Consider the following 24,690-nt stretch of genomic DNA (forward strand, 5'->3'; position numbering starts at 1 on the left):
CTTGATGGAGGTAAGTGAATTCCACAAGCTGCTATCTTTTTTATTTTTTTAAAGACAAGGTTTGTCAGTGTAGTCCTGGCTGTCCTGGAACTCACTCTATAGACCAGGCTGGCCTTGAACTCAGAGAGATCAGTCTGCCTCTGCCTCTCGAGTACTGTGATTTTACCTCTGTCTTTGACTTCTTCTACCTGTCCCTCTGTCTATCAACTCGGCTTCTTCTGCATCTTTTAAAAAGACCTATTTAGGGGTTGGGGATGTAGCTCAGTGGTAGCGCACTTGCCTAGCAAGTGCAAGGCCCTGGGTTCGGTACTCAGCTCTGGGGGGGGGTAAAAAAAAAAAAAGGCTTATTTATTTTGTGTGTGTGTGGTGTGTGTGTGTGTGTTGCCTGCTTGTATGCCTGTGCAATCCTGTGTGCCTGGTGCATGCAGAGACCAGAAGAGGGCATTAGATCCCCTGGAGTTACAGACAGTTGTGAGCTGTCCGGGGGTGCTGGAAACCAACTCCCCAGTGCATCTGGAGTCATCTCTTCCAGTTGTTGTGTTGTTTGTTTCTGGAGCTGTGGAGCTCAAGCTGGTCCTCGAACTCATCATATCTTCCCCACCTAGAGTGAGAGGACATTCTACATTCACAGGCGTGCACAACCGTGTCCTACTGAACACAATGTCAGAAGCAACATTTTACCCTCGGTTCACATTAGGCTATTTAAAAATATTGGGGTCAGGCTCCACCTACTGAAATTCTGATGGCTGGAATTTGTCCATCAAGGTTCCTTTGTTTTGATTTTAGTTTAAATAACTTTATTGAACTATAATCAACACAAAAGGGATAAAAACAACACTTAATACATCTACAGCCCACCCCCTGCCTAAGTTCTTCATGTAGATTGGATCCATGCTATACCACTGCATGCTCAGGTGACCACTGATACATTTTCTACCACGTTAGTTCTAGAATGTTCCATAAATTCAAGCATATAATATATATATATATTGGGCTGAGGATCATAGTTTATTTTACAATATTGTGATGGTTGTTTTTGGTCAACTTGACATAAACCCAGACACATCCAGGAAGAGAGAATCTTTTTCTTTTCTTTTTGTTTTTTTTTTTTAAAACAGTATTTTCTCTGTGTAGTTCTAGCTGTCCTGAAATTCACTCAGTAAAATAGACTGGCCTTGAATCTGGAGATCTGCCTGCCTCTGCCTCCTAAGTGCTGGAATTAAAAGTATGCACCACCACTGTCTAGCATGGAGGAAGAGCGAATCTTAGTTGAGAAAATGCTTCCATAGTATCGGCCTGTAGGCAAATTTGTGGAGTCTTGTCTTGATTAATGATTGGTGGTGGCGGGGGACTCACTATGGGTGGTGTCACATCTGGGCTAGGGGGTCCTGGATTGTGTAAAAAAGCAGGCTGAGTCATGCATGGCGGCACATACCTTTAATCCCAGCACTCAAGAGGCAGAGGCGGGTAGAGCTTTGTGAGTTTGAGGCCAGTCTGGTCTACATAGAGAATTTTAGGCAGCTAGGCAGCCAGCTCAAAATATAAAATTAAATGTAAATAAATAAGTAAATAAGAAAGGCTGAGCAAGCCAGTGATCCTCCATGGCCTCTGCTTCAGTTCCTGCCTTGACTTCCCTTAGTGATGAACTATGACCTGGAAGTTTAAGATGAAACAGATTCTTTTTTTTTTTTTAAGATTTATTTATTTATTATGTATACAGTGTTCTGTCTGCATGTATCTCTGCAGGCCAGAAGAGGGCACCAGATTTCATTACAGATGGTTGTGAGCCACCAAGTGGTTGCTGGAAATTGAACTCAGGACCTTTGGAAGAGCAAGCAGTGCTTTTATTTTAACCTCTGAGCCATCTCTCCAGCCCACGAATTCTTCTTGAATTGCTTTTGGTCATGGTGTTTATTTATTTATTTATTTATTTATTTATTTATTTATTTATTTATTTATTTATTTATTTGGTTTTCTAGACAGGGTTTCCCTGTGTAGCTTTGTGCCTTTCCTGGAACTCACTTGGTAGCCCAGGCTGGCCTCGAACTCACAGAGATCTGCCTGACTCTGCCTCCCAAATGCTGGGATTAAAGGCGTGCACCACCACCACCCAGCGGTCATGGTGTTTTTATCACAGCAACAGAAACCCTAATTAAGATTGACCAATGAATGGTTGACCATTCATTCACGTAAGACCACATCAATAATTTATTCCTTCTTACTGCTAAGTAGTTACAGGAGAATTTAAGCACCAGGCAGTGGTGGTGTACACTTTCAATCCCAGCATTTGAGATGTAGAGGCAAGTGAATCTCTGTGAGTTCAAGATCAGTCTGGTCTACAAAGGGAATTCCAGAACAGTCAGGGCTACACAGTGAAACCCTGTCTCAGAAAACCAAGGAGAAAGAGGCAGAGAGAGAGAGGGAGAGGGAGAGGGAGAGGGAGAGAGAGAGAGAGAGAGGGAGGGAGAGAGAGAGAGAGAGGGACTTTAATAAACTGCATGCACAATGTGAGAGAAGAGGATGGCTTGGCCAGTGCAGTACAAAGATCTGAATTCCCAGAACCCCTGTAAACCAAGCCCGTAATACATGCCTGTAATATCAATGAGGCGGGGATGGACATGGGAGGGTCCTTGGGGCTCACTGACCAACCAGTCTGCTGGAGAGCTGGTTACCAGACTTGATGAGAGACATTGTCTCAAAAAAAAGAAAACAACAACAACAAAAAAACAACCCAACAAAACAAAAAAGATGGTGGGAGCTGGAGAGATGGCTCAGCAGTCCAGAGAACATACTTCTCTTGCAGAGGACCTGGGTTCAGTTATCCTCTCATCTCTACCTGTGATGATGGCACATGTGTTACACACCCACACTCACACACACACACTCACACATATACATACACACATAAATAAACATGTAATTAAAAACTAGTGATTGAGGAATACACATTAACCTCTGGCTTCCACACTCATGTACACACACACACACACACACACACACTCACACACACACACACTCACACACACATACACACACACATACACACACATACACACACATACACACACACATACACACACATACACACACACACACACACACACACATACACACACACACATACACACACACTCACACACACACACACACACACACACACACACACACTTTTGATTGCAGACTGAGAGTTTCATAAAGCTTTCTCCTGTTGATGATATCCAGAACTCTAGGAATTTTTGTGACTCAGTTTCTTCTTAGCTGAGAAGGCCACTTGAAGCTTCACATTAACAACCCATGTGCTTCCTGTCACCTAAGCACAAGAAAGAAGGCTGCAGCCGGGCAGTGGTAGCGCACACCTTCAATCCCAGCACTCAGAGGCAGAGCCAGGAGGATCTCTGTGAGTTCGAGGCCAGCCTGGGCTACAGAGTGAGATCCAGGACAGCCAGGACTACACAGAGAAATTCTGTCTTGAAGAGAGAAGAAAGAAAAGAAAGAAATCAAGCAGGCTGCTCAGCAGCTGTTGCACCACCCCTGTTTTCTGTGATGTTACCTGTGAACTATTAGGTTAACAAGCTTTTTCAATATGGAGTCAATGCAGTGATCTCTCAAGCATTGGTGAGCCTGTGGCCCTAGACCCTGAGCCTCAGCAATGGGTCTCAGTTCCCCTTCCCCTCAGGTAGTTTCGGATGTCTGGAAGGGTCGATTTCCCTTCTCTCATGTAGGTTGTGCTCAGCTGATGAAATCCCAGCAGGTTAGGCTCCACTGGGATAAAATGGTTTCTCTTCAGGGTGTGTGCTGAGAACTGATGCTCAGCATGTTCAAGGTTCCTTCCATTCTTCGCCTCCGCCAGAAGAATGAGTCCATTTTTCCCTCTGTGAGGACCTGCTAGAGCTCCTGGAAGAAAATCTCATGAAAATGTATAACAGGGCCCGAGACCTTAGCACAGCCGACTCCATGATGGAAGTGCCATTCAGATTGTAAAACTCAGCGTGTGGACAGACCATCATCTGCCAAAATGAAAACAAAGACCTAATGTATCACAGTCCCTCGTTCTGGGAAAGTCTCTAAGTGTACTAACCTTGCTTTTTGGCTTCTCTAGTCCCACTTCTGGATAACTGTTCTTGTTAACTGAAGGATGTCAATCCAGAACATGATTTTTGTGCTTAAAAGTTCACCCCAGAAATGCTCAGAGCTATATGGGGATCCTGAGCACCCAGTGTGGTCACCAGCCTGGTAATAAAGACTTTCTGTTGCGGTATCGCCCGCGCTACCACCACCTATTCACCATGTCCTGAGCGAGGGGCTGTGGATTAAAAAACAGAGAGAAGAAACGACAGGTCATTCGCCCCAGCAGAATGCCGAATGCCGTCTGTTGAAGGGGAGGAGGCCTTAAATACAGGCTTACAGCACAATGGAGGAACCCTGGAGGGCATAAGTTCGCAACCCAATGTTCTACATTCTTGCATCCTAGCTGTTTACACCAAATGCAGGACACACAAACAAGGAACCTCCAGTGAGCGTTCAGGAGGAAGGAAACCGGCAGGGAACCAGCATGGGGAGGACATCTGGTCAAGGTCGGCAAGCAGGCCACAGCCACCCAAATTGGGAGGCCAGGGCCCTACAACTTTCTATTGCTTTAAACCTGCGTCCGAGCAGTTTTGTGGAAGGGAGGCTGGCTGCCCCTCCCCCAAACAGTTAGCTCTCTCAGCTGCCTGCTTGAAGCAACTCTATCCAAGGGTCGGTTTTCTGAGCTGTTGGATGCAGCTTAGTTGGTAGAGTGCTTGCTGAGTGCACTAAGGCTCTGGGTTTGCTCTCCAGAGCCAAATAAAACAGATGTGCTGGCACACACCTAGAGTCCCTGCCCAGGGGAAGCGGAGGCAGGAGTGAGGTCGGCCTCAGCTGTACCTAGAGTTCGAGGCCAGCCTGGTCGCATGAGACCACCTTGTCTTAAACAGAATTAGGTTTTTCCTAGCCCAGCCCTGGTTCCCCCCAAAGTGTTTGCATTTGGGAGCTCTCTGCATCTGCCTGTCTTTCTTCAACTCTGGGGACAACAGCAAGGGCAGCATTTGCCCTGTGACCTTTCCTTCCTCTCTCCCCCGCCCCTCAAGTCTTACACTGTAGCCCAGGCTGCCCCCCAACTCATGCAGATCTTCCTGCCTCAGTTTCCCCAGTGCTGGCATTGACCTCACCTTTTTAGGAAGAGTTGATTTTTTTTTTTTTTGTCTCCTTCAGCTTTTTACCTGGTGGGGTGGGGGATGGTGACTTTCTGCAGTGTCATTGATCAAACTCAGGCCCTCATTATGTAGCCCAGGCTATCCTAGAACTTGCTATGAAGACCAGGCTGGCATCGAAACTCCTGTGTGCCTGCCTCTGCCCTGGTACCGCGCCACCACGCCCGGCTCTGCCTAATGCTTTTTAGTCAAATGAATTGACAATCGCTTTTCAGGAGAAGGTGGGAACATACTCCCCCACTACCACAAATTACAAAACCGAGTTTCCAGAGTGCGGAGCCATTTCAGGGGTCGGCACAGCTGGAGTGCAATGGATGCACATTGCCCTGGGGATCAGCCTTCATCATGGCGGCTCCGCCCTTCTAGGCAAGCATATTACAACCTTCCTGGTTTCGAGAAATGGGAAAAGTTTGAAATAGTGAGATGATTTTGAACTTTATTCAGTGCTACAATATATATTTTTTAATTACTTTTAAGCCAGGTAGTGGTGGCGCACACCTTTAATCTCAGCACTCGGAAGCGAGAGGCAAGCAGATCTCCGAGATCCAGGCCAGCCAGAGCTACACAGAGAAACCCTGTCTCAAAAAACAAAAACAAACAAACAAACAGCTGGACCGACAGACCCTGTGAGGGATTTTTGGTTACTTGGATCATATGAAATGGGAAGCCCCACCCTAAATCTGGCCTCACCTTTCCATGGTGGCCTATATAAAGGACAGAGAAGAAAGAAGCGTTCGCTTTTGGCCTGCTTGCCCTCACTCTCACTGATAAGTTCATGTATCTAGCTGTTGAGGTGGTCCTTCACTGGCATTAGAGCCTACTTCTTTGGGACACACACACACACACACACACACACACACACACACACACAAGACCAGCTGAGACATCCAGCCTCTCAGAATGAACAACCACTGGATTCTTGGACTTTCCATCATGAGACGGCCATTGTTGGACTTGCTGGACCACAGTATTCCTAACACCTGTGTATTGGTGAAATTATTAAGGCCACTCCACGTAGTTAAAAGGGAGGTTTATTTGTGGGGTAACTTACAAATGAAGGGATAGGTTGCAGGATCTGGCAAAGGTATGGCGCAGTCCGGTGGTGTTCTCTGGAAAACTCTGCTCGGTCTACCTCCAGCGTCCAGGGTCCCAGGGCCAAGAGAGCCCTCTCCTCCCGATCCTGGGTCTTCAGCGTCCTCCCTCAGCCCCGCCTTGTGGGCGTGACCATTACCGAAGCCTCAATGGGAGTTGGAACTTCCAGGCCAAGGCTGGGATGGCTACCCACTATACCTGTGTCTGAGAGAAGGCTGACATCTTGAATTATACTGCCAGAGGAAGGAAGGTAGGGCAAAGGAGACCCGAGACACATCTGCAGAGAGCTGTAAAGCAAGAAGAATGGTTGGACATTTCAGTCTTGACATACAAGATACCAACCTCATTGCTGAGGTAGAAACGGAACCTAACTTCAATAAAAAAACATAGAACAAGCCAAACACCCGAAGTTCATCAGCAGTGCCAGTCAGCGGTAGGAGCAGTTTTAAGCCCCTTCCTGTCCCGGCAGTGGTGACAGTCGTGTGCTCCATACATCTCTGTGTATACTCAGGGGGCTGAGCACGGTGCTGCCTGTCCATAATCTCAGCATCCAAGAGGCCAAGGCCAGGCTGGACCACAGAAGTTACACAGGATCAGAAAGATAAAGGGATGCTCCTTTCCCCTCTCCTGTTGATAATCTCCTGTTCCCAATCACAGCTGATAGTCTCCAGCCTGGTGCAATTTTATTTTTTCTTTTCTTTTTGTTTTTGAGACAGGGTTTCATAATATAGCTCTGGCTGACCTGGAACTCATTATGTAGACCAGGCTGGCCTCAAAGTCACAGACAACCCCCTGCCTCTGCCTCTTGTGGCTGATGGATTAAAGGCATGCTCTACCACACCTGACTTCTTTTTGCTCTGTATATGTGTGATTTGGGGGATGGAAGCCATGGCTTGGGCATGCCAAACAAGTGCTCTACCATTGAGCCACACTTCCAGCCCCACATTTATTTTTTAAGAAACTTTACTGAAATAAAGTTTTGTTTTGTTTTGTTTTGTTTCCTTTTTTTTCAGTTATTTGAGACAGGGTTTCTCTTTGTAGCTTCGGTGCCTTTCCTGGAACTCACTCTGTAGACCAGGCTGGCCTTGAACTCACAGAGATCCGCCTGGCTCTGCCTCCTGAATGCTGGGATTACAGGCGTGCGCCACCACCGCCCCGCTGAAGTGAAGTTTTTAATGGGATATGGCTCAGTTGGTAGTATGTTTGCCTAGCATGCCTTAGGTTCAGTCCTCAGCAGTGCATAAACTAGACATGGTGCTACACACCTACAACCCATGCACTTGGTTTGGTGAAGACAGGAGGACCAGGAGTGATCAGAGTTCAAGGCTATCCTCAGCCACATAGTTTGAGACTAGTCTGTGGTAAAGGAAACCCTCTGTCACAATGTTTTTTAATTGAAGTATAATAATATATATAAGGTATTAAAATTTTAAGTGTTAGAATTAGGAGCACTTGCCTTGCATATGTGAGAACCCAGGTGTGGAGCCTACAACCACAAGGTCAAGTGCAGCTTGATGAATTTACACAGAGTGATACACCTGTGTAGCCAGCACCTCGGTCCAGAACAAAATCTTGCAACTTTGCTATAGAGTCCCTGGATGAATTGACTCCTTAAGTTAGGGGTGCTAGCAGAGAGGCACTCTGGGCACCTAAAATACAGGATTCCTCAACTCAGGGTCCAGGTGGACTCTGGACATTTGTATCCCCTTCAAATTATAGGCAAGCATTTTCCTGAGGAAAGGGGGCAGTTCCTTCACCAGGTTCTCACAAAGCGGAGGCCAATCAAACCTACATGTGAAGTCTGGCATGGTGACTCCTTCCTCCTCAAACAAACTTTATTATGGTGCATTTGTTGTTGTTGTGTGAAGTCCTGGCTGACCGGAACTCTGCTCTCATAGAAATTTAGAATACCACTGCAGAAGTCAACATGCCCTTCATAAAACAATGAAATATAAATATCGTCTTTGCTTTGCAGCTATGGAAACGGAGGCTCAAAATGAAGCCACTTACCCAATGACACACGTTACTTATGTGGCTATCTGCGAAAGCCGGTCTTCCATACTGAGTCTTTGGGCTGCTAGACCACGGCAGCTTCCGTAATACCAAATTGCTTAACTTCAGCTGAAAACAAGCTAAGCTTGAAATACCAGGCGGAACAGGGAACAGTGAAGTCCAAAGCCCAGGATTTTTTTTTTTTTTTTAAACAATTCACTGCTAACCAATGGAAACGCTTTGTCTAGGTGAAAGTGCCACCTTTAAAAGACGCGCTTTGCTGCTAGAGGTGTGGCTCTGCCGGTTGTCTCCCGTAGGAGTTACTATCTACCCACAAACCGTCACTGCAGGGCACTTTAGAGGATGTCTACGATTGGCTGATCAAGACAGCAACATTTGAATTTAAAGGAAGGACAGAATAAGGTTGGGTTCCTCCAGTCTAAGAGATAAAGCTTTGCTGTGAGAGGACCGCCAACTGGAGGCAGAGATTAGGCGGCAGGATGTCCTGGTGAGCCCACCGTCTCTGGCTGTTTCTATCTCCAGTTCTTCACTAGGAAATCAGCTACTTCAAGTGAAAGACTGAACAGCATGTGACCGCATTTTGTAAACTACAGAGGGTCACAAAAGTGCCGAGAACTACAATTTACAGTTTGAATTTTCAAAAGGTAATCTCCAAGTAGAAGCAAAAGCCGTCTAGGGGTCTAGGGTGGCCAGGGATTCCATGCTTCCTGTCCCTCAGCTGTCCTACTGGCCACCAGGGAGACTGGAGTTCAGGCAACCATATATTTTACAAAGGCAAAACAAACAAACAAACAAATAAATAAGAAATTTTAACAAAGGCTGACAATGACATTTTCCCCTGAGGTCTCACTATGGAGTTCTGGCCTAGAATTCAACACTCAGACCTGTTAGGCTTGAAACTCACCGCCTGCCTCTGCCTCCCAAGTGCTGGGATCAAAGGCATGCGCCACTGCTCTCAGCTAAACCTGACTTCTTTAGAAGTCATTGCCTCATGCTAACAATTGAAATTGCATCTACTCAGTACATTAAATAGAAATCATCACATCTGGCCGGGCGGTGGTGGCACACGCCTGTAATCCCAGCACTCAGGAGGCAGAGGCAGGTGGATCTCTGTGAGTTCGAGGCCAGCCTGGTCTACAAAGCGAGTTCCAGGACAGCCTCCAAAGCTACAGAGAAACCCTGTCTCGAAAAACCTAACCAAAAAACAAAAACAAAACAAAGAAATCATCACATCTGGACTGAATACTCAATCAAATGAATTAGGATTAAAAAAAAAAAAATCTCTGGTTCAGTGGTTAAAAGCCCTTGATGCTCTCATGGAAGACCTTGGGTTCAATTCCCAGCACTTACAAGGAGGTTCACAATCGCCTGTGATCCCAGATCCAAGCATCCAATGCCCTATCTGGCCTCCTTGGGCACTGCATGTACACAATGTACAGTCATATGAAGGCAAAACATTCATACCTAGAAAATGCCAACCTTAAAAAGGAATCTTAAACAATACATATTCTCTGCTATATAAAGCAAAAATCGCCAGCTAGCATTGTGGTATCAGAGAACTTGAAATGCTTAAAGTCCTGTAAGCCGGTCACTTTCCTCAGCACCCCTTTACTCCACAGGCCTGAATACTTTTCCACGGTGTACATCATTTCACACTCAGAACTTAGCGTCCTGCACAACTCCCAGAGTCACCAAAGCAGCAAGAACTACTTCCAGGTAGTTTGTTGAAATTCACTTTATTTAAAAAAAAACAAAAACAAAAAACAAAAACCTCATGAACAATAAATTACAATACTTTCCCCCTTTATAAATTCTTCATAAAATATATTTGACAATTTTAAAAGAAAAATTTAAAGTTGCTTTCATTTCTGATGTGCCTATGACATCGTCTTTTGACTATTTTGTCATGCTGGTGAATTATTTTGTAGCTGCTACAATAGTTTGATTGGTAACATTTTACAATTAAAAACAACAACAACAAAAAAACCCAGAAACCCAGACCTGCAGAAAGAACTATTCTGTGCTATTCTCTGACACTGAACACTTACTTCATCCAAATGACAAAGTATCCCTTAGCACCAAGAATCTACAGAACCCATGTTTCTAAGTGACATCTAGTGCAAAGAAACATCCTAGAACTAACTGTACAACCTACAGTGACTGGACACAGCTGCCTAGAAGCTTTATTGGAAATATTTGGTCTTTTTCAATTAAGACAAATTTCATAAAACACTAGAAACCATGGCAACAGACTATGAGGAATAACTGTTTATTGAGTACCTATTATGGGCAAGGCACTGTGCACAATTTGATTGCTTTTTTCTTTTAGCAAATATTCAAAATTTCCAAGTATCACTCATCATCTTTATTTCTTACATGTGACAGAGAAAGTGCATGGCTAAATGCCTTTTTTTTAAAAAAAAAAAAAAAAAGGTTTACTTTTATTTTTTTAATTATGTGTGTGCCCATGGAAGCAAGAGGATACCGGATCCCCTGGAACTGGAGTTAGGTGGTTGTGAGCTACCCAACATGGGTGCCAGGAACTGAACTCTGTTCTATGCAAGAGCAGCAGGTCCTCTAAACGGCTGAGTCATCTCCAGCCTCCCCTCCACTGCAAATCTTAAATTGTTGTCCTAACAACTAAACCTTAGTGCTGAGCACACAGTAGGTACTTAATAAATACCTCTGACTGAGAAAAAACAAAGACAAAGAAATTATTGTCCTTTTGTTGATATCATAAACTATTTTAGAATATAAGGACTTGAGAACGGTCTGGAAAAAATTTCCTGATCATCCCACACCCTTACTGCTAATGATGGAAAGAATTGTATTTCACAGGTAAAAATCTTTCAAAATAAATTATAACTGTGGCTAGACATGTAGCTCAATGGTAAAGCCTTTGTGTGGCACATGCAAGGCTCTGGGTATGATCCCAGTACCAACTGAAACATAAGACAAACCAAATTACACATTACTTTCAAGGAGACAGGATCAAACGCTATGTGCTTAGGACACTGGGGCTTCAAGTGCACAGGTATTTGTAGAGCAAATGAACTGTTGGCATACATCATGTATCAATCTGATGGAGTGCCAAGTCATTGATAATACATTATAATGGGACTTTTTCTCATTCCCTGGAACTCAATCCCCTGGTCAGATCTGTGTCAGCTTGGTGTCCCAGAGGGTCAATTACCATGAAGGTCCAATACACTTTATTTCAGAAAGAATTCTTTTAGTTAAGTCTGCAAGTGATATTAGGTGTATGTGACTTTTTTTTCATTTGATGAGATTTTAATAAAGCCTTTCAGTTCATGTTTTTAACTTCCAGATTAAATCAGTCTAGAAGTTTTACATGTTCCCTTTTTTGGTGTTTTATCTTTTATTACCCTCTGAACACACTTTATTTATTGACTTACTGATTTTCATACAGCTAGGGACTGAATCTAGGGCCTCATACATGCCAGGCAAGTGCTCTCCACTGAGCTACACCTAGCCCTCCCGTGAAGGCATGGAGGTTCAAGCATTGAGGAGCTGATGAGACCTGCTGATAATGGCAATATGCTGGAGCTCTTGACTTTTGCATCTTAGTGCTTTATAAAGATCCCAGAGGGGTCAGTGTCAGACTGCTTCCCTAACATGCCCAAGGCCCAAGGTTCTACCCCAGCCCCGGAAGTGGGGTCTAGTGCTTCATAAAGCTGCATCTAGATAAAGGGCAGGCTCTGATTCATCTCAGAGACTGGTACTCTAGCTCAGGAAAGACTCTTTTCTTCAGTTTCCTGCATTAGCATGAACACTCTGGAGACAAGCATGCAGTTAGAATTTCACTTCAGGAGTTAGGAGTCTCTTGTTTTCTCACAGACAATGCCAGGTGACCACATGAAACTGACAAGTTTTCTACTTGAAAAGCAGTTGATGGCATAGAATTTTATCCATTTGCCAAACTCTGTATGCAACATCTCTCACTTTGGAAAAAAGCAACCAATATTTATTACCGGTCCCATTATTGTCTCACAGGAGACAAGAGAAAACAGCATCAGTGCCAAAGTGACAGGGACTCCAGTGATCCAACAGGAAGCCACATCAGGGCCAGTAATTCGAGGGTTAGCTCATTTGGTTTCTTCAACTTTATGCTGAGACTTAGTACAAGTCTTTTTTTGTTGTTGTTTGTTTGTTTGTTTTTCAAAACAGGATTTCTCTGTGTAGCTTTGCGCCTTTCCTGGAACTCACTTGGTAGCCCAGGCTGGCCTCGAACTCACAGAGATCCACCTGGCTCTGCCTCCCAAGTGCTGGGATTACAGGCGTGCACCACCAAGTCTTAAAACTCAAAATTAATACACCAAGTATTACAGTCGTGTGAAGCAATGTTTTTAGAACAGAAGAATACCATCCTCAGGTCACGGCCGATGCTTAAGCGCACACAACGTCCCAATGCAGTGGTTTAATTAAACAAACACTCAGTTACCTAGAGGTCTGACTGAGGCATCAGCATCCTTGCCGACCTTCTACCATGTGACTGACTGACTAATTCAACTCGAAGAGCTACAGGGCCCTGGAGAGCTCAGACGTACTCCAGCACCTTGGACAGTTGAGCTTCAATTACGTTTAATCAGCCATTTTAGACCCTTCAAAATGGTGCCTTTAAAAAGAGACGTGTACTGGGAAAAGAAAGGAAAACAAGGAACAAATACCCTTAGCATGTTTCCAGTAGCGGGAGGGGCAGGGGAAGATGAAGGTGGTTTTGTGTAGTTTTCATCAATTTCACCAGCAAACATCAAAAACCCAAACCTCTATCAAATAATTTAAACAGAAGTGGCATTTTCTTCATGTGGAATGCAAAATGCACACATTCACATACTTACATATACATAAATATATACATATATGTTTCCTTTACAAAGCTTCAAAGGTCGCATTACCAGCATGCAAACCTCTTCTTCCATGGAAATGCCTAATACTGACAAGGAATGTCTAAAATACTCAAAGACATATTTCCAGAAAATTGGACTTTCTTCTCTGCTTGGCTCTTAAGAGAATTTTTTCTGCCAAACTTTTACCAATGATCATAAAAAAAATTTTTTTACACCCACATTGGTAATACACATTCAAAACATACAATAAAATGGCCTGCACGGAGTAAGAAAAAACGAGAGAAAAAAAATTACCCCACAATAAAACCTAAACCCTTGAGAGTGGAGTCTAACTTCCGTCTTCTTTGCGGCCACATAATGTCGAATCACTGTTGAATCAGAAGCAGCACGTCATCTAAGATGCCTGCAAGCAGGAGGTCACGTTTCCCAGCTGCTGTCTTTAAATGCAATTTGGACTAATCTGAGTTCTAGTTCAAACGCATCTGGCCGATCCTGAGGGTTTGCAGCCAGCATCTCCTTGATCAGTTGCTTCATTCGCCCGTTCATAGACTTTTTCTTCACAGGGATGAGAAGTTCCATCTTGGGATTTTCCAGAAGTGCCTCCCCAACAGGCACGATTTCGGTCCCCTGCTTTACATAGCTCCCTAGGAGCTCCTTCTTTGTCTCTGTGTCTATGAAGGTGATCCTCTCCAGCATTGCCCAGATGATAATTCCCAGAGCAAAAATGTCAGCCTTGGCTGTATAGTGTCCTTCCCATACTTCGGGAGCCATGTAGAAATCTGTTCCACATGCGGTCGAAAGGAAACACTTGTTTACGCTGACAGGTTCTTCCGGGTTCTGCCCAGATGCTGAACACACTTTACTTAGACCAAAATCGGCCACTTTCAGTGTAGGTTCCAAGTCACTGGTATCCAACCTGCTTTGAGAAATCAGGATGTTATCAGGCTTCAGGTCTCGGTGGATGATCTGGTTTTTGTGCAAGAAAGCCAGAGCACTGCTGAGCTGAAGCATAAAGCTGGTGTTAGTCTTTCGATTGGGCTTCCTGGATAACAGATACTCATTCATGTCTCCTCCGTCACAAAAATCCATCACAAACCACAAATAATAGGCGCTTCTGGGATCAAAGGCAATTTCTCCTTTTAATGAAGTCTCTACAAGCTGTGAAGAGGGAGGAGGAGAAGTTGTTACAGATTTTGACTATAGGAAGGTTAAAAGGGGCAGGAAATACAGCTCCGTGGCTATGAGCTTACTGCCCTCAGAGGAGCGGAGTTCAGGTCCTCAGCACCTGTGTCAGTGGCTCACAACTGCCTCAACAATAGCTCCAGGGGAATTCAATACTTTTCTGGCCTCTGAGGGCACCTGCACTGACACATATATCACCCCCAACCAAACATAATTAAAAATTAATAAATCTTTTGTTTTTTGTTTGTTTATTTTTTTTCAAGACATGGTTCCTCTGTGTAGCCCTGGTTGTCCTGGAACTTGCTTTGTAGACCAGGCTGACCTTGAATTCTGAGATCTGCCTGCCTCTGCCTCCCCAGTGCTGTGATTAAAGACATGTGCCACCACACTTGGCTATACATCTTTTTTTTAAAAAAAGGGAGTGGTGGTGCACCCCTTTAATCCCAGCACTCAGGAGACAGAGGAAGGCTGAATCTCTGAGAGTTTGAGGACAGCCACAGTTACACAGAAAAACTCTGTCTTGAAAAACAAACAAACAAACAAACAAACAAACAAACAAGGTCTGGCTCGGCAGTTAAGAACACTGGCTGCTAGAGTACACACACACACACACACACACACACACACACACACACACACACAGACACACACACACACACACACACACACACACACACAAAGTCAGAGGGTAACCCTGAGGATGAAGTGCAGGTTGACAGGCCTGCAGCCAAGTGTCTGTACCCACTGAGCCATCTTGCTAGCCCAAGCTTTTAACTCTTTACATAGAAATAAGCAGGCACATTCACATTGTGTGTTAATTTGTTTCCTACTTTAATAAAAGGTAAAATTATATGTGTACCAAAGGATTGCTTTAAAATGAAGTTATTTAGGATTCATTACCAGTACATATTTATTTGTAGATCTGTGGTACACACCTACACACCCAGGGTCATGCACATGTTTCTCTGGGGAGAGGTCATGAGTGGAAGGGTTAGGATGCTCTGCTCTGCACTGAGGTGAGTCCAGCCCCAGCCTCCAGCTTTAACTGGAAACCTTGGAAATATTTTATTTCATTAGCACTTTTAGACATGCATTTTAAAAAATGGTTTCCAGTGCCTCAGGATGCCACCTTTGTTCCAAATGAATACACACTAAATTTCTACATAGGTCAGTTCTACCACCTTTTAGCACATCGCTTCATGAAAAGACTAAAATACAGAGGAATGTTGCTTTTAAATCATTTGTTCTATGGTGTCTTTTTAGATTGGGCCGAAAAGGGGAAGATCAGAGTTGAGCTGGTGAAGAATGAGTAACTGATAAGTTTATATTTCAGTTAATTATTACTGCTTCTGGTCATTCTGTCTCCCGTGGCAATGGCCTGCAGGGTCTCCTTTTAGCATGGTGTGCAAAGAGAATGAAACACATGTGCACTGTCTCTTTTTTTTAAGGTTCGTTTTTATTTTATGTGCAGGTATGTGTGTGTGAGGATGCCCTGGAATGGTAGCTAACAGACTGTCATGTGGGTGCTGGGAATTGAACCCAGGTCCTCTGGAAGAGCAGTCAGTGCTCTTAACCACTGAGCCATCTCTCCAGCCCCCATGTGTACTGTTTCTAACTGACTTCAGTTTTCAGTCTTTCCTTAAAATGCAAACTTAATAAATAGCTTTGTGTGATGCAGAATCCCAGGACTCAAAGAGTAGTTCATAAGGCAGGCGTAGAGGTGCACATAATACTGGCCAGCAAGAAGGGAAATGTATAGCTCTCACCCACTTATCTAGATAATGATTGTTAAGACTCTCTAAATTTTAAATAGTTCTTTTTTAACTCCTTAGATAGGGTCTCACTCTGTACCTCAGGCTGACCTTGAACTCTATATGTAGCCCAGGCTGGCTTTTAACTCATGATAATCCTTCCTCAGCCTCATATGTGTCAGGATTATGTGCACCACACCTGGTCAGTTCATAACTCTTAAGCCACAAGATATATCAGATTCCCTGTTATGTGTTCCTACACCACCCACACCACTAGTCTGAAAGACACAGACTGGAGGCTGCATAGTCCTTATGCTTGAAACTGAGCCCTTGTAACTGCTCTACATTTTCTCTTGGATAAGGATTTTAGCTATCAGGAACTGATTTAATGATTCCAACTGAAAACAAGGAAGAATATATCTAGAAAAACATATGGAAAAAATGAGAATATGTACAGATAATAAAGACCATGCACAGGAATTTTCTAGTTACATTATAGATTTGTGTATTCTTTAGATACAATTCTATTGAAAAATATATGGTCAGCTATGCTAGGTGAAGTAGTACATGTCTTTAATAACAGCACTCAGAGCTAGAAACAGGTGGATCTCTGTAAGTGTGAGGCCAACCTGGTTTACATATTGAGTTCCAGGTTAGCCAGGGCTACCCAGTGAGACTGTCTCAAAAATAAATGAATAAATAAAGGAAAATCTGGCTAACTTATAACTCCACAGAAAAGACAATTTTATTTCAACACAGGTACCTATTTCTGAGTTCTTATGGCCAAATCTTGTTTCAGCATCTCCTCTTCTTTGACAATGCTCAAATAGCTACTAGGAAAGATGGATTATTTATTTCAAGTCATTCTGATAACAGAAAGTGACATAAATCAAATACAGGTCTATACGGCTTTAAAGAGTGGATGAGATTGACTAAGAAAGGCAATTTAAATATGAAAATCACCTGGTCAACTCTGGTACTTCCTATCTTAAGACCTCGAAGTACTAAACAATACCTAATTCTTTTTTTGGGGTTTTTTTGTTTTTTGTTTTATGTTTTTTGTTTTTTTGAGACAGGGTTTCTCTGTGTAGCTTTGCGCCTTTCCTGGATCTCCCTCTGTAGCCCAGGCTGGCCTCGAACTCAGAGATCTGCCTGCCTCTGCTTCCCGAGTGCTGGGATTAAAGGCGTGCGCTAACAATACCTAATTCTTGTTACAGTTGCTAGATCTGGACTCCACACTAAACCAAATGTGCTAACATCTGCACTTTCCATCCACAGGGACTGTATTCCTTTATCTCTAAAACTCAATGCAAAGTCGACAACGGTTAGGATGGAATGTAGTTTACGTAGTATGCCCCAAAACCTAGGCTCAGTCTCTAGCACTGGCAAAAAGAAGAGGAAAGTTTCCAATCTTTTCCGAGACAGAGTTTCTCTGCAGTGTAGCAGTCCTGGCACTCATTCTCTACATCCGCTTGCCTCTGCTTCCCAAGTGCTGGGATTGAAGGTGAGCTCCACCACTGCCTTGCTCCAATTTTTTTTTTTATCATGGCAACTTAAATACTTTTAGAAAGGTAGACAATAAGGAAGACAGTTTTTAAAAACTTTTAAGTTATTTATTTTGTGTATGTGTGGGCGCTACAGCAAACTCGTGGAGGTAAGACAACAACTTTCAGGAGTCCACTCCCTTTCTCTACCATGTGGGACCTGGGAATTGAACTCAGGTTATCAGACTTGGCAACAAGCTCCTTTACCCTCTGAGCCTTTTCAACAACATAAAACACTTTTATTGTTATTATCTTTTAATTGTTAAATTACACTTATTATTTTATGTGTGTTTAGTGCTTACATGTGTGCATGACACCGTGCAGATGTGGAGGTTAGAGGACAACTTGTCCTGGAACTCATGATTCAGTCTAGGCATGTCTTGAACTTGATGCACAGGTGAGTCTGGTCTTAAACTCCCGAGCCTCCTGCCTCCGCCTTCCAAGTCCTAGGATTATTGGCGTGTGTCAATATACTCATCTGGGGCTTCTCATGTTTAGACCTATGCCTTCTAAAAAAGAGAAGTCCGGTGACCTATGGGTGGAGTTGTTACTGACTATGGTGTCTTCCCTTGTCTTCTGTGTTTATTTTCAAAAGAACTGGTTTCCAGGAACTGAACTTTGATGCTAGTCTCAAAAACTCTCTAGTTCCCATCTCATTCCATTCCTACGCAGACTGGCAAATACCAGGCATAACAGGTGGCTTATGTTATTTTTAGGTATGTGTAGCACAAGCTTACAGCAAATACCTCCTCTATCCTCTGAAGAGATCTGTCTGCACCTAGCCATAAAACACCTGCATTCTAAGGGAGAGGTCCATCTGACACCTTTCATTTCCTCTTGCTGACCAATATTACGTCCATTTCCTATCCAGTGACACATACCTGTAAATAAAGGGAAGAATTAGAGCCGTGGGACATCTTTTGCACCATCCCATCTTTTTGCAGAATGCACTCTTCCAAGTGAATCACATTTGGGTGCTGGCTCTTGATACTGCTTAGTGCCCAGAACTCTCGAAGGGCTAGTTCAACATTTTCAGGTGCGTGGCATCGGATTTTCTTCACTGCTACTCTTGCAGAGGTCTTTCTGATGACTGCTTCATACACAACACCGTAACTACCTCGGCCTACCTCCCGTATTAGATCGTACTTTGGCTGGCTACTCACCATCTTCAAGGTCGAGGTTTCTGGAAAAATCAACAAAGTTCTCTGTTGAAATGAGGTGTACCTATTGGCTGTTTCTGCCTCCCATCTCAATGTAGGACATCTGGCTTTACATGGGCTCTGTGGATCCAAACTTAGTTCCTCATACTGACTAGGCAATGCTTTATCCACTGAACTCTCTTTCCAGGCTCCACCCACCCACCCTCTCTTTGGACAAGGTCTCACTGTGTAACCCTGGCTGGCCTCCAACTCACAGAGATAAGCCTACCTCCGCTTCCCCAGTGCTCGGATTAAAGACTTGGGCCACCATGCCCTGCATCCAGTCCTTTTTTAAAAGACAGGAGCTTGCTATTATGTAGCTCAAGATGGCTTTCACTTTTTAAAAGTTGTATTACATATTTTGTACTCATGGATGTGGCTTTGTGGAAGTCAGAGGACACTATGTAGGAGTCAGTTCTCTCCTCCTACCATGTGGGTCCCAGGAATTGAACTCATGTTGTAAGGCTTGGCTAATAACTAATAACTTTACCCACTGAACCATCTCAACAGCCCTGGCTGCCCCTGTCTCTGGAATGATGGGATTACAGGTGTGTGACACCTGGCTACTTTATATTAAGTTCATTTAATCCTTAACCATAATCTGTGTAGTAAGGGATAGTAATGCTCATTTTAGAAGTGAGGAATTAAAACAGAGAAGGTAAATGAAAAGCCAGTGGCCAGACAGCTCTTTGGCTCAGATAGCCATGATTTAAACCACTAAACTAGACTGCTTCTTATAGGAACTGCTGGAGCATGTCTCTGTTAAAAATAAACCCAACATTAGGTGGTAGTGGCTCAAGCCTTTAATCCAAGCACTCTGGCTTTAATCTGAGCACTCAGGAGGCAGAGGCAGGCAGATCCCTGAGTTCAAGGCCAATCTGGTCTACATAGGGAGTTCCAGGAGAGACAGAGCTACACAGAGAAACCCTGTCTCAAAAAACAATAAACCCAAAATTCAACATTTTAATTTACTGATCATGAAAAAAAAGATGAAATGTATCTACATCTCCTTAAGGTTGACACACATATGAAAGGTAATAAAAACAGTGAAATGCAAAAATCCCCCACAGAAATACAAACACCTGACTTACGCTTACGGACTGCAAGTGAACAAGATCACTTTTGTTTCATTTGAGACAGTGTCTCCAATAGCTCAGGCTAGCCTGGAACTCACTACGTAGCAGAGGTTGATCCCCCTGCCTCCACTTTCCAAATACTGGGGTTATAGGCATGCTGCCGCATGTTTGGTTATTTATTTTTCACAAAACAAACACAAAGTTTTTGTAGGAGAACCGTTCCCTAAAATGACGACGTAAGCTGTTTAGAACAGAACTACCTTTACATTATCGGTTGACATAGCTATTTAATTCCAGGTCATTGTTGCCACGGCGGAGCAGCGTCTTATACATCATAGGGACTCCTGACAAAGGTTCTTTGCCGTTCCAACTCGGTCATTTACAGGCAAGCTGGAGCACGGGCCCTTGAGAGCATGTTCTTCGGAATGGAGAGTGGGCAGTGTGCTCCCCGACTGCTCAGAGGCCCCCTTGCCCACTGCCACCACGGGCAGGGGCAGTGACCCGAGACTCTACTTACATCGCACAATCGGAGAAACAAAAAGCGGCTGAGGCTGGAAGCTGGGGCTCCGGGAGCAGCCACTTTAAGTTCCCGGGGGGCCAGATTGAAAAGAAAATGACCGCGTCTGGGGACTGCCCTGAGCGCTACACTTCCTTTCACTGCTCGCCTATCCTCCAAGTTCTGACCATTTCCTAATGTCAGATTTCCTGCCGCAGGAGGACCCGCCGCCCCGCCGCCCCGCCGCCCCGCTCGGCGCCGATCGCCAGCTCCCCGGCGCTCCCAAGCGGCTCTTTCCTGGGCAGCAGTCCCTTCCCTCCCACTGGCGCCGCTGCCCCGCGAGAGGGGCACCTTCCGGGACACGGGAGGAAGGTGTCCATCGCGTCCCTGGGACCCTGGAGGGAGGACGGCCCCGGGAAGCATCCTCCGCCACCCCGCGTGCCTTACGACGGCCCCTCCTGCTGGCTCCGCTCCCGGGTGCCGGGCACGGCCCGCCGGGGCATGCACCTGCTGGTGCCGGGGAGCGGAGCCAGCGAGGCCGGCGGTGCTCCGGCGCGGCGGAGGCTCAGGCCGCGCTCCCTGCCCCAGCAGCCAGATCACTCCCGGCGCCGGTCCCCCGCAGCCCCGGGGGGACCCCCCGTGGCCCGTCCGCGGGCTCCACAGCCGCTTCGACTCCCTGAGGCTGCAGACTAGGGGCCGGTAGCCGGGAGTGGCCCGGGCGGGAACGGAGGCCGCAGTCCCGGCCGCTGGCCGGGGCAGCGCGGGGCCTTCCCGGGGATGACTCCGCTGAGAGGTCTGTGACAGGCCTGCAGGGGACAGAGGCGCATGCAGGGAGGTCGGTTCTGACTGCAGGGCATCCGTGCCACGGCGAAGGGCCAGGTTTACCTCAGGGCAGCGGCCGCCGCTTCTCCCTCCCATGAGCTCTGCAGGCCGCCATTATCGGGCAGCTCGCGCCTCGGCTGCCGCGGCCTCCAGTCAGAAGCCGGCGCGCGCCCCCGTGGTGCGCGGACACACCCCCTCGCGCCGGGCCCCGCCCCCTCCGGCTGTCCGGAGCGCGCGTGCGCCGCCGAGCGCCGCCTGCTGGGCGAGCGCCTCCCCTGCGCGCGCCGGCTCTTCCTGGGCTCCGGAGCCCCGCGCTGTGCAGAGAGCCGAGCCGAGCCGGCGGTGGGCGCGCTGCAGGGCGCACCACCGATGCCCTGGCCCGCAGGGGTGGCGGCAGGGGACGGTCGCCCTCTGCCCCAGCAGGCGCAAGTCCCGGGACTTCGTGGGAAGCTGTGGCCACTGTCCCGGGCCGGCGGTGCACGTGCCCGGCCGCGGGCTGCCCTCCCGGTCCCCTGCCGACCTACCGAGCGGCGCCGGGCTGGAGTGCAGGGTTCGCTGCGGCCGGATGCCCGGCACATCTTCCTTGCGGGTGGCGGGACTGGGCGTCGGGCCCGCGGGGTGATGCGGTCGGTGCTGGGAGATTGCACCTTCTGTCCGAGTTACCTCGCCGTGTTTGCGGGCGGCGCAGTGGCCCAGGCGGCGACGCGGGACTGAGTGCGAGCATCTGGGAGGACGCCGTCCCCTGCCCCACCTGCGCGGTGGTATCTCCCTTAAAGAAGCCGGAACCTCATTGTTCCCGGCGGTGAGGATCGGGGTTGTCCTGCTGGGTGAGGGAGAGAGGGCGCGGCCCACCTGGCTGCGGCGCCCCGCCTTGCAAGCCTGAACTAGGGTCGGAGGGTGCAATGACACGAGACAAGTCGCCACGGACCAGGATTGAATGCAGTCCTCTGGACCATGGGCACTTCGGCCTTTCAAATCCCCCCAACAGCCGCCAATCATGTCCGGGCAGCAGTCGGCCTGAGCTCTACCATCAGGCTGGCAGTCACTCGGAGTCCAGAACCAATTGGCCGGCCTGTTAGTTACACAGATGCAGTAAGCATCTGCCAGAGACGCCCATTCTTTTATTATTCTGCACCTACTGTTTGCAAATGAGGCTGATTCTGCGCCCATTGCGCTGTAAGGCACGGTTAGAATCTGTTACTGCGCTCCAGTGATTTTCTCAGTCTTCTGTTTATGGGACTAGTATTTGGGAACTGGGCAACTTTTTATATAATCGGAACCAAACTCCACAAGTAAAGGTTTTAATGCTGACCCCGCTTTCACAGGAGAGAAAGCCGACTTCTGCTACCTTTGACCAAATGGTGTCTTTCTAGAAAACCCGTCCCTGCCTTTGGTGTAACGACCTCCGGAGAGTTTGTCCTGAGTGCCATTCTGGTACTGGTGTCCACCAGTTTGCTGGGAATGCTGACGTCACTCAGGACTTGTTTCCTGCCCTGGAAAGCAGCTGGGCATGGGCAGCTCTGTCGACAGCGGCTACCAGTGTGACAGAAGGACGGAATAGGAAGAGTTGTCTCGGTCAGAGTAGTCCTTCTGTTCACTGCAGTCATTAAATGTCACGAACTCCAAGGGACATACCTGTTCTAGCTATTTTCCTTTTGCTGTGATTTAAAAAAACAAAACAAAACATTGACCAAAAGACCAAAACCGCCGGCCGGTGGTGGCGCACGCCTGTAATCCCAGCACTCGGGAGGCAGAGCCAGGCGGATCTCTGTGAGTTCGAGGCCAGCCTGGTCTACCAAGCGAGTACCAGGAAAGGCACAAAGCTACACAGAGAAACCCTGTCTCCACAAAACAAAACAAAACAAAACAAAACAAAAAAAACCTTAGAGGAGGGAAGGGTTGGTTTAACTTAAGTTTGCAGGGTTAGGGTTAGGGTCACAAATTCATCACTGAGGGAAGTCAGGGCAGGAACTAGGGGAAGAAACCCCAGGGGAAGGCTACCTACCCACTAGCTCCAGGTCATAGTTCAGCTGCCTTCCTAAGGGCCAGCCTAGGAATAGCACTGCCCACAGGGAGGTAAACCCTCCTTTGTCATTAATGAGCAATGCAGAACCCCTCCCTCCCCCAGACATGCTCACAGGCCAGTCTGAAGGAGGCAGACCTTCAACTGAGCTGTCCAGCTGACAGCTGAAGCTAACTAGGAGACCATGTTTTACAGTGTGCCATCTTCAGTGTGAATGATAAACACAGTTACTTATGTTTTAAACTTTTAAAAGGCCTATCATCAACCCAATATAGGAAGAATCACTCCACATTCTTCTGCACCTTTGTTATTTTTTGAGGCAGGGTCTCGCTTTGTAGCTCTAGCCTGCCTTAAATGTACTCTGTAGACCAAGCTGGCCTTGAACTCACAGAGATCCACCTGCCTCTTCCTCCTGAGTGCTGTTATTAAAGGTGTGCTGGCCAGCCTTTAAAAAAATGTATGTATGTGTGTTTGTATGATGATGTATATCTGGAAATCAGAGGACAACTTTGTGGAGTCCATGCTCTCCTGCAACCTTGGAGTGGATTCCAGGGATTGAACTCAGGTCACCAGGTGCATGTGTCCAGTGCCTTAAATTGCTGAACTATCACACCAGTCTGGCAAGAAAGCTTGCTACAGAGTGTAGTTGGAATTTCCTTTGGGCTGCCAGTCAGCTTCCAAATAATGACACAGAGACTTATTATAAATTATGAAAGCTCGGCCTTAGCTTGGGCTTGTCCCACTAGCTTGTCTAATTTAACCTGTTTCTATTCATCTACGTTGTGCCTCTGGGCTTTTTACCTCTCATTCTGTGTGTCCTACTTTCTTCCATGTCTGGCTGGCTAGCCTCTGGAGTCTCCCTAGTTTCTCTTCTTTCTTCTCCTGAGCCTAAATTCCTCCCCCTACTTATTCTCCCTGCCTAGAATTCCTGCCTACACCTCTTCCCTTGCTATTGGCTGTTCAGCTTTTTGTTTGTTTTTTTGTTTTTGTTTTTTTTTTCCGAGACAGGGTTTCTCTGTAGCTTTGGAAGCTGTCCTGGAACTCGCTTTGTAGACCAGGCTGGCCTCGAACTCACAGAAATCCACCTGCCTCTGCCTCCCAAGTGCTGGGATTACAGGCGTGCGCCACCACCACCCAGCTCAGCTTTTTATTAGACCAATCAGGTGCCTTAGGCAGGCAAGGTAAAACAGGCAGACATCTTTACGTAGTTAAACAGTTATTCTGCAACATAAACAAATGTGACACATCTTTGCATGGTTAAACAAATATTTTGCAACAGAGAAACCCTGTCTGGAAAATAATAGTAATAACATAAAATAAGAATAAGTATTCTACCTCTCCGCCAGATCCTCGCCATCATGGACACGAGTCCAGTGCAACCCATTAAGCTGGC

At 46.2% G+C, this 24,690-nt stretch overlaps 2 protein-coding genes and 1 non-coding gene across 4 annotated transcripts; 1 reads left to right on the forward strand and 2 right to left on the reverse strand.

Annotated features, from left to right (window-relative positions):
- Positions 1 to 5,443: 5,443 nt before the first annotated feature.
- On the reverse strand, positions 5,444 to 5,605 carry LOC118579061. Its single transcript, XR_004944424.1, has one exon. It is a non-coding gene; the product is annotated as a U1 spliceosomal RNA (small nuclear RNA).
- Positions 5,606 to 12,602: 6,997 nt separating this feature from the next.
- On the reverse strand, positions 12,603 to 22,010 carry Pdik1l (PDLIM1 interacting kinase 1 like). Of its 2 annotated transcripts, none has more exons than XM_036179466.1 (3): positions 21,799 to 22,010; positions 18,563 to 18,864; positions 12,603 to 14,362 (listed from the first exon to the last, which is right to left on the reverse strand). In XM_036179466.1, the coding sequence occupies exons 2-3, from the start codon at positions 18,845 to 18,847 to the stop codon at positions 13,622 to 13,624; spliced, it is 1,026 nt and encodes a 341-aa protein (XP_036035359.1). In that variant the 5' UTR covers positions 18,848 to 18,864; positions 21,799 to 22,010; the 3' UTR covers positions 12,603 to 13,621. The 2 variants fall into 2 exon arrangements, with proteins under 2 accessions (XP_036035359.1, XP_036035358.1); XM_036179465.1 differs by lacking the exon at positions 21,799 to 22,010 and adding an exon at positions 21,338 to 21,432.
- On the forward strand, positions 21,230 to 23,018 carry LOC118578005 (uncharacterized protein D806_0078-like). The gene is made up of 3 exons (XM_036178619.1): positions 21,230 to 21,245; positions 21,374 to 22,076; positions 22,648 to 23,018. The coding sequence occupies exons 1-3, from the start codon at positions 21,230 to 21,232 to the stop codon at positions 22,817 to 22,819; spliced, it is 891 nt and encodes a 296-aa protein (XP_036034512.1). The 3' UTR covers positions 22,820 to 23,018.
- Positions 23,019 to 24,690: the final 1,672 nt, after the last annotated feature.

The sequence above is a fragment of the Onychomys torridus genome, chromosome 2, assembly GCF_903995425.1.
Source record: "Onychomys torridus chromosome 2, mOncTor1.1, whole genome shotgun sequence".
Lineage (NCBI taxonomy): Eukaryota > Metazoa > Chordata > Mammalia > Rodentia > Cricetidae > Onychomys > Onychomys torridus.